The sequence below is a fragment of the Hibiscus syriacus genome, unplaced genomic scaffold (genome assembly GCF_006381635.1).
Source record: "Hibiscus syriacus cultivar Baekdansim isolate YM2019G1 unplaced genomic scaffold, ASM638163v2 tig00116958_pilon, whole genome shotgun sequence".
Taxonomy (NCBI): domain Eukaryota; kingdom Viridiplantae; phylum Streptophyta; class Magnoliopsida; order Malvales; family Malvaceae; genus Hibiscus; species Hibiscus syriacus.
The window spans coordinates 2255886-2265593 of NW_024063484.1; the positions used below are offsets into that span (position 1 = coordinate 2255886).

General features: G+C 34.4%; 1 protein-coding gene across 1 annotated transcript; it reads right to left on the reverse strand.

Annotated features, from left to right (window-relative positions):
* Positions 1–1772: 1772 nt before the first annotated feature.
* On the reverse strand, positions 1773–8924 carry LOC120189661 (acyl-CoA-binding domain-containing protein 4-like). The gene is made up of 18 exons (XM_039192881.1): positions 8669–8924; positions 7767–7837; positions 7095–7158; positions 6917–6985; positions 6436–6630; positions 6281–6358; positions 5944–6054; positions 5681–5747; positions 5517–5578; positions 4949–5088; positions 4165–4291; positions 3971–4085; positions 3666–3754; positions 3318–3401; positions 3053–3241; positions 2566–2721; positions 2383–2442; positions 1773–2222 (listed from the first exon to the last, which is right to left on the reverse strand). Exons 1-18 carry the CDS (start codon positions 8831–8833, stop codon positions 2037–2039), a joined length of 2028 nt encoding a protein of 675 aa, XP_039048812.1. The 5' UTR covers positions 8834–8924; the 3' UTR covers positions 1773–2036.
* Between the last annotated feature and the right edge of the window lie 784 nt (positions 8925–9708).

Genomic DNA, 9708 nt, shown 5'->3' on the forward strand with positions numbered 1-9708 from the left:
TAGCTTGGGTGGAAAACAATATGTTTTTGTCTTGGTAGATGACTATTCTAGATATACTTGGGTTCTATTTTTAAGTACTAAAGATGAAGCATTAGAAAATTTTATCACTTTTTCAAAAGTAATCCAAAATAAAAAATGTTACTCCATTTCAAGTGTTAGGAGTGATCATGGTACTGAATTTGAAAATCTTGGATTTACTGATTTTTGTAATTTAAATGGGATAGCCATAATTTTTCAGCACCTAGAACCCCTCAACAAAATAGAGTTGTTGAGAGGAAAAATCGAACTTTAGAAGAAATGGCTAGAACCATGCTTTTGAAAATAATTTGACAATATTTTTGGGTTTGTTATATTATTAATCGAGTAATGATTAGGCTTATTTTAAAGAAAACTCCATATGAAATTTTCAAAAATAAAAAGTCTGACATTAGCTATTTTCATCTTTTTGGATGTAAATGTTTTGTTTTAAACAACGGTAAAGATAACCTTGGCAAATTTGATGCTAAAAGTGATGAATGAATTTTTCTAGGTTATTCCTTAAATTTTAAAGCTTATCGTGTATTTAATAAAAGAACTTTAATGGTAGAAGAGTCTATTCATGTTGTTTTCGATGATAATCCCCTTCCAAGAAAGGATTCTTGTAGCTAGGATGAAACATATGCTTCTGTAACTAGGATGAAAGCAATTAGAATGCTATTAGCATTTGCATGTTTCAATGAATTTAAATTATATCAAATGGATGTTAAAAGAGCATTTTTAAACGGTTTTATAAAAGAAAAAGTGTATGTGAAACATCATGGTTTTGAAGATTCAAAATTTCCAAATCATGTTTTTAAATTGATAAAAATACTATATGGTTAAAACAAGCTCCTAAAGATTGTTATGAAAGATTATCAAACTTTTTAATTGAAAAAGATTTTTCAAAAGGGAAAGTTGACACTACATTGTTTATAAAAAGAAAATGTAAAAATTTATTGGTAGTTCAAATTTATGTTGATGATATAATATTTGGTTCTACTAATGATGCTTTTTGCCAAAAATTTTCAAAGCTAATGCAAGGTGAATTTAAAATGAGCATGATGGGGGAGCTTTCATTTTTCTTGGGGCTCCAAATCAAGTAAAGGAAAGATGTCATCTTCATCAATCAAGCAAAGTACATTCAAGATATGCTCAAAAAGTTTGGATTAGAGAATGTGAAACCCCAAGCCACTCCTATGAATTCTTCAACAAAACTTGACAAAGTTAAATGAGGTAAATGTCTCGATGTTAACTTATATAGGTCAATGATTGGTTCTTTAATTTATTTAACCGCAAGTAGACCGAACATTATGTTTAGTATTTGCTTATGTGCTAGATTTCAATCATGTCCTAAGAAATCACATCTACAAGTCATTAAGAGAATCTTTAGATACCTTAAGGACACTCTTAGCATAGAACTTTGGTATCCTAGAGACTCTAGCTTTAGCTTGCATGCCTTCTTGGATGCGGATTATGGAGGATGCAAAATAAATAAGAAGAGCACCTCCGGTTCTTGTCAATTCCTAGGAAATATATTGATTTCTTAGTTTTTAAAGAAACAAAATAGTGTTGCATTATCTACCACTGAAACATGCTTAAGGTATTGGATATTAAACTTTCATGTACATATAAACACAACCAACACAAAGCCCACACCCAACAAACAATCAAAAGCATGCTTGAAAATTATCGAATATTTAATTCATTATTAATTCAATTTCAAATATTAATCATCAAACGTCATAGTGTTTCTAAAATCAATGTCACAAAGTTTGCCGGCAAATCAATTTCCACTCAAGTAACCAACTTTGAATACAAATTCTGACACAACATTGGCAAAAAGAAAACAATAAAAACTGAAACTAGGATCTATGTAGACATGTATTCGTGCAAAACCCACTCGAGGGGTCATATTTGGGTTTGGGCTATAACTAGTTATCTTATTCTCGTCATAGAAAGAACTTTGATCAAGTAATATATTTTAACTAAAAATTGACCAATTTGAATAAATCTAGAAATTAGTGTTCAACATCGAGGCCGTTTTGTGGAGAGCTGCCTGCTAGCCAACCCCATACACCGGATCCCTGCCTCTGCTTTGCATTCAAGGCTTGTTCCGATGCGGCTTTCTGTCGTTGCAGGAGTTCGAGTTCCTTTTGTAGTGCTTCCATAGTCTGAAGCTTTTGCCGCAGTTCCGCAACGTCAACCTGTTTATTCGAAAGTATGATAAGAATATTTCGAATTCATCCGGTATGTGCCATAATGTATTAGTGAGCCTTAACTGCTTTTGATGATCTCGTTTTAAAGCATCGGATAAAAGTATATTGTGAGCAATGGAGTTGTTCTTTGGATTTAAATGTTATATACCTCTAATTTGAAGCATCTTGATTGCTCGGCAGCAAGTTGACCGCGTATAGATTGGAGCTCCTAAAATGTAAATGGAATTTAGTGATAAAAAATTGTCTAAGCCAATAGACATCACTGTCTCCAAACTTACACATGAAACAGTAAAAGAACTACATGACCAGCCATAACACATAAAAGAACTACCTTGTACAGGTCCGTGTTTCGAGCCTCGGCTTCAGTTAGTTCTTCCTTCAGCTGGATAGACTGCAATTTCTCCTTGTCGAGTGATGCTTCTAGTGCTTCCTTCTCCGCCTTGAGCGTTTCTATAGTGCGCTCACTAGTCTCCTCGCCTTTGGATTTCTGCACATACTCTAAACTTGAGTGGAAAAGATAAATTGACAATCTACACACCTTAAAACTTCAATACTTAATTCTTAAATTATTAATGATCAAAAAAGTTATTGTGTGCAGAAGAAAAGAGTAAGCAAATATTTAAATAAACCAGCTATTTGCTATAAGTTTTGAAATGTCGGGGACATGATAAAAGTTCTATTGAAAACAAAACGACATTTATGATGTTGCACGCGAAAATTATGAACTATACTAGATCCAACATATCTGATATATGCAAAACCATTATATATATACACGCGGTATCGAATGCTAAATGCAGTATCAAAATATTACATACCATGGGCTCTGAGTCAGTGTTATCCATTACAATTTCTCGTATTTTTCCTTCTTGACCAACTTCAAGCTCAGATTCCAAATCTCTGGTAGGATTTGTGGCATTATGCACAGCAGAAACACTGTCGGGAACAGGGGACTCCATCATCTTTGATTGCAAAGTTGACTTATGACTGGGCTTGAGAACATTAACCTGACAGCAAAATGAAAAATGAACAAAATGAAACAAAATGACCAATTTGTGCACAAAGTGGCTAAACTCTCTCTACCTCATTGTTGTAACGCCCATTATATCCTCCAAAAGATATAAGTATATCTTCCCCATCAACGGATCCCACAACCAGAGTTAAGCCCTACAATAAGAGACACTTAGATAGCAACTTTGCATCTCCAATCATTGAAACCGGATGTTATGCCCTATTTATAAAGAGTAATATCATATACTATTAAGACAAGCATTCAAAATATAAGTAAATAAATTGAAAAAAAAAAACTATTGTACTTAATAAAATGTTACATTCCTATTGCGCAATATACGTATGATGAAACAATCAGGCAGGGAATTGCCACATGCATAGTATTTTACAGGCTACAAGATTCTGCAAAATGTAAAATACCTCACTAGCAAGAGGACCACGTCCTTCAACTGATGTGACAACTGACCAAACAAGGGTTGACATGTTAAGGACGACAGTTTCTGATGCACCTACAAGATGAGAATACGACAAACAATTAAGATTAGGGAGCAGTATTTATAAAAGCTTTATCATGCAAAGTAACAGATCCATCTAAGCTTTTTCTTATTTTTCACATGTGACGAAGGCATTTGACAATGCATTAACACTAAAAGTAAGCATGGCCTGGAAAAGCCATCCAAGGAACAATAATAATCTTCTATTTGATTTTGAAGTGAAACGTTTACCACTTTTATTGTCTCCACCGCCAACAATAAACCAGTTCTCCCCAACAGTCACACCTGCATGACCAGCCCTAGGAGTTGGTATCTCCCCTTGTTGTGTGGGCCTCGACCATTCCATCTACAAATCCAAATACATAAAAGAAAAATATACTAATTCCTCAATCACATGCAAGAAAAGAGAAGAGTAGTTATCTTACAGCTTGCAAATCTAGGACATGCAAATCATTGAAGCAGGTTGCATGTGAACCCCCACCAAAAATAAGAAGATAACGCTCTGCGTGTACGGCAGAAGCATGATCAGATCGGGGTGATGGAGGTACTCCCCTGCATGACAATGAAGATGACTAAATATTAAGATTTACCGAGTAATATAAATTTCAAATGGAACTTCCAATCTATAAAATAATCGGGTATAGGAGATTACTCAAAATAAGAGTGCAGTATAAGTATTCTATAATGCAGGATTTCAGTTCATAAATGTAGACGGTACACTTGTAGACAGGTAGATTTATGCTAATCTTGTAGAAACTAAGCTCAAATCTAATACTAGAACAGTTAGAATCAAGCATTTGCAATCATTTTGGACCACAACTTCAAATCAGTTTCATAAAACATTTCTTTTGGAAATTTAACCTTTAAGTTATCAATTGTCATGAAGTAGACCAGATTATGAATGATCACAAGCAAATCTTATGAACCAAATTTAGATTCAGTCACCACTCACCAGTTTCTTAGCTGGTAAAATAAGTGAACCTTAATCAGGTCAAGATTAAAAATGGAGCCAGCCATTTTCGCTGTGCAACAAGACTCTAGTTCAAAGCCAACTTTTGGAAATTGGAAGGCAGCAAATGTGAATTCAATTAAATTTTAATGTTAAAGGACATGGAAGGACCAGTTGCCCATTTTTAATAAAGAATTCAGACATCCAAAAACAGGCGTGGAAGGATATTGAAAGAACAAAAGGCCAACAAAATATCTTACACAGCATCAAATTCATCCCAGGTCATGGTTTCTAGGTCAAGTATATGTAGATCATTCAAGAGCATTCGATTTGCATCCTGTCCACCAAATATCACTAAGGTGGATCCAACAAGGGTCACAGATTGACCTCCACGAGAGACCTGCAAGGCAAATTGGACACATATTGGGAAAGAAAAACACACAAAATCAAAGAAACTACCCTGGGGGAAATAGTGGGGCACAAGCTTATATAAGCACACATGCAATCGACAATTTTTCTTCACAAGTTCTATCTTCGGACTTTGTTCAATCATACCAACATGCTGACAAGGTTTCAGCAAAGCATTGTCCAATCAACACTACAGGCATTTGGATTTCAGCATTTTACATACCATATTCAAATGTGCAAGAAGGGTTAATGCAAGAAGCCACAATTTGCCGTTATGAGAGATACTAAAAAAATCAAATGCTGATCTAAGTCTTTATGAAGAGCACAGCAGACCATGAACCCACTAAAATTTAAAATTTAGTGCTGTAATTTTCCAGTTGATACTGGTAAAGAGATGTAGTTAAGAGAAAGAATGCATACCGGTGCTTTGCCATAAGTCTTCAATATTGACCACGTACCAGTTTGCGTATCAAATGCCTTCACTGCCATAAGAATACAAAATAATAAAATAAGAAATCAAGAGAAAGAAGAACAGTGGAGTCCTCAAATTTTTGAAAACTAATGTAAAGGGCAGAAACAAGTACCCTGGATAGTTTCGGAAGGATCCTTTGTGTGGCCAGCAATTGACAGAAGCTTGTTCTCCCAAGGGATCTATGGGGAAAATAGATGGGACATAGAGAGAGAGAGGGAGAGAGAGAGATGGTTACATAATGTAACTGCAGAAAGATAATCAGAACAAATACAAGAACTTTACGCATACAGTCCCTAAAGAAATGTGCATTTATCATTAGAGAACTTCGCTTTTGAGAAAACAAAGGGAAAAAAAGAAACCCGGTTCTGTACTAACCAATGAATGACCTGCACATGGGGCTATATTTACTGGAGATGGCGATTCCACTGACTCAGATCCAATATTAGCTTCAACCTTTGACCAAGTCGAACTTCTCAAATCTAGAACCTGTATCAATCCTCACATTAGAGGGAAACTTATCATGTATAGTTGAACTGATACACGACCATGCTATCAGATTAGAATTTCCAGTAATGGCCTGGAAAGTGAATTAAATTTAGTATTATTTTATTTCAGGTCAAAAAACCAAACAATAAAATGAATTGCATTATGGATACAGGAATTCATGGCATAAGGCATGTGTATTGCATGCTGAGGTAAATAATTTACTTACATTAAGGTCACTTAGGTAACGACCATTGTGGTTTCCACCATATATATACATCTTGTCCTGAACAACTGCCGCTCCATGCTAACAAATAAGATTAAAGATTCTTTAGATAAGGAAAGAAGAAAGAACATGTCCTTAAAAGATAGAGATGCCAATACCTCGTATCGGGCTTTTGGACGCTGACCAGTTATTGGAGGTGAAACCCATTGATCATATATGGCAACTGAACCAAGGCCTTCTGATACAACATCTTTGTCCTGAGCTTCCATCAGGCTTCCATTTTCAGCAGAAACGGTCTTTGTTTCAGCAATGGAATTCCCATTCTCAATGACAGGCTCAACATTTGAATTACTCTGCAAGCACACAAACAATGTGAGGAGAAAAAAGTGAGTACAGAGAACATCAATCCTAAATACAAGCATCTCCCAATAAGCAACTTTGCTAGTCTCATTCAAATTTTAAGTGGATGGGGATAGAACGATTATGACCACATCGACTTCTTCAAAACTTGAGGACAAGATCAAGAATAGAATTACATCTCCTTGAAAGGGTAGCCAAAGAACCCAAACAGTGAAAGTACAAAACATGGGAAAATGTTAAATCAAATAACCGAAACTGTGAAAATAACAGTTTGCTCACATTCATTGGTACATCTCTAACAGGCTCAACAGAGTTAGATGCCCTTGAATACCATCCTGGATCTTCTTCCTGAACAAGAAACCAAAGAACAAGGAGTGAAATAGAAAATAATTATATCAAGCTAAATGGACTAATATCAATACAAAAAATCCAAAAAAAACTGTTAATGGGTTATTACCTCCAATATTTTCACAAAGAGACGCATAGCTTCTGTGGAAGCCATGTTTCCGAGCTGCTGCCAGCTGTGTAAAATGATGAAAAACTTTACTTTAAGAACCATTATCAAAACGGAAGAAAATATTATAGACAACATCCATCTCAATTCTGACGTAATATATTACTTTCAACCATGTAAATCCTTGTGCACATACATAAAAACCATGCATATATGACACAGAAAATTGGACTTTTCTAGGCTAAATAATATAAACTAACAAAGAAATACTTTATGATTATTTTTCCACAAGAACTGAACAATATGAACCATGCAGAACAGTGCTGCAATGTCAAAAATGTAAAACCAAATAAAAAAATCCAACCCACATACGTAGTTGACACCGATACATGAACTATTCATTTACATCTCTATGAATCAACAATTTTATTTTTCAACATTGCTTTCAAGCAAATAGATCAAAACACTACCACCCTAAGCAGACCAAAGCAAATTAAAATAGCTGGTTATAAATACGAAATGCGAACACATAATGAAAGAGGTTTGAATTCAAATGATAAATAAATACATATTTGATTATCTGAGAGACCAGAATTCAATTTGCCTTAGTAAAATAAGATCTAACTAAACAAACAGCAGGAAAGGTAGTACACAGCAGCAAATAAACTTGCAGACCTTTTCCATTTCCCTTGCTCAACAGGACTCCACGAACTCGGTTTTGGAACATTACAAGGACCTACAGTAGCCTGAAAATCAAATAACAATGCATTAAAATTAGTATCATAATGAAGAATGAGGTTTCAATTCAAATGATGATAAATGAATACATATTTGATTATCTGAGAGACCATAGTTCGATTTGCCTAAGAAAAATCAGATCTAACTAAATTACACCTCAAAAAGTCCATAACAACAACATATGAATTTGTTTTAAAAAAGAAAACTAACATAAGAATACTTATCTGGAATAATATAAAAATGACATTGCTCGAAATTCAAAAAAGTAAATTTATGTTGTGTGGGGGAAACAACATTGGTATTCCACTAATAAACATGAGGTTCCAGTCTTCCAGATTCAAATGATAAATAAATATGCATTCTATTATCAGAGATGCCAAAAGTTGAATTGGCTTAAAATCAGTGTACAATCAGATCTACCTAAATTACACTTCAAAAGTCCAAAACAACAACATACAAATTATTTTTTTAGAAAAAACAAGTGATCTAACATACAAAATCCTTAGCTGAAATAAAATAAGCATTAATTGCATGAAACTGCAGAAGCAAATCCGTGTCGTATGAAACAGACAACAAACGTATTCAATTGATAAACAAGAGGTTCCCGATTCAAATGATAAATAAATACGTATTCGATGATCCAAGATACCGAAATTCGAATTGCCTTAAATTCAGTGTACAGTTAGATCTAGCTAAATTACAACGCAAAGTACAAAATAGAAGCAATCTAAGATACGAAATCCTAGGCCGAAATAAGATGAACATGACATTACTCGAAATGAAGCAGGCAAGATCCGATGAAAAATTGATAGAGAGGGGAATAAAAAGGGTGAAATCACCTGCTGGTATAAGGCGTAGAGGATCAAGGCGGCTTCGTTGGAGAACTTGGAGGCGATGTCTTTGCTGGAGGAATTGGGAGATCCGTCGAATCCAGCGAAAGAAGCCGCCGCGTAGAACCGGTCCGGGAAGGCGAGGCCAGTGCTTGTCCTCGCCATGGTCGCCATTTTCTCTTAGCTTTTTTCCTCTTTGTTTGTTTGTTCTTCTGGCAGATTTAGATTTGATCTGAGATTTATATCTCTATCAGATTTGAGTGCGGAGCAATTTTCTTTTTTTCCAGTGAAAATGAGATGGGCATGCCACGAACCTACGGTTCCGACTCGATCGGGTCGGGTTTTTTAAAAAAAATTCGGGTTCGAATTGGATCAAATAGTATTTTTTAATGGTATTTGGGTCGGGTTGAATTTATTTTTAAGGTTAAAAATACCTGATCTGATTAGGAAAAAAATATAATTTTACCTTATATATTTAGAAATAATTATAATAATACCTCTCTATATATTATTTTTTTAATTAAATCACTGTTTTTATTAAATAAAAATAATATTTTTTTATTATTTCAGGTCGAGTCGGATTCGTATTTTATTTAAAAAAATCGGGTCAGATTTGAGTCTGGTTCGAGTATATATTATAGGGGTCGGGTCAGATTTCGGGTGGACAAAAAAATCGACCCAACCTGACCGATGCCATCCCTAAATGGGATGTTATAAGGTAGTTTTAAGGAGTGCTTTATTTTTTCGGCAGTTGGCCTGTTTGGTTTGGAAGATTTGGATTTATCACGCTCGACTCCAGTCTTATCAAAAAGAAAGTTAAAATAGGGGTGAATTTGTTAAAAGTAAAAAGATTAATGGACTAATTGAAAGGAATCCGATATTTAACGTGTATCTCTTGAAATTTGGTTTATTTCTTCAAATTGGTATGAATAGTATAGTAGATCAATTTGCACTTACATTTTTGTCAAAATAATTATAATATATGAAATAAAATATTCATATTTTATAAGATTTTAAAATTATTTAAATTAGTCTTTATACATATTTAA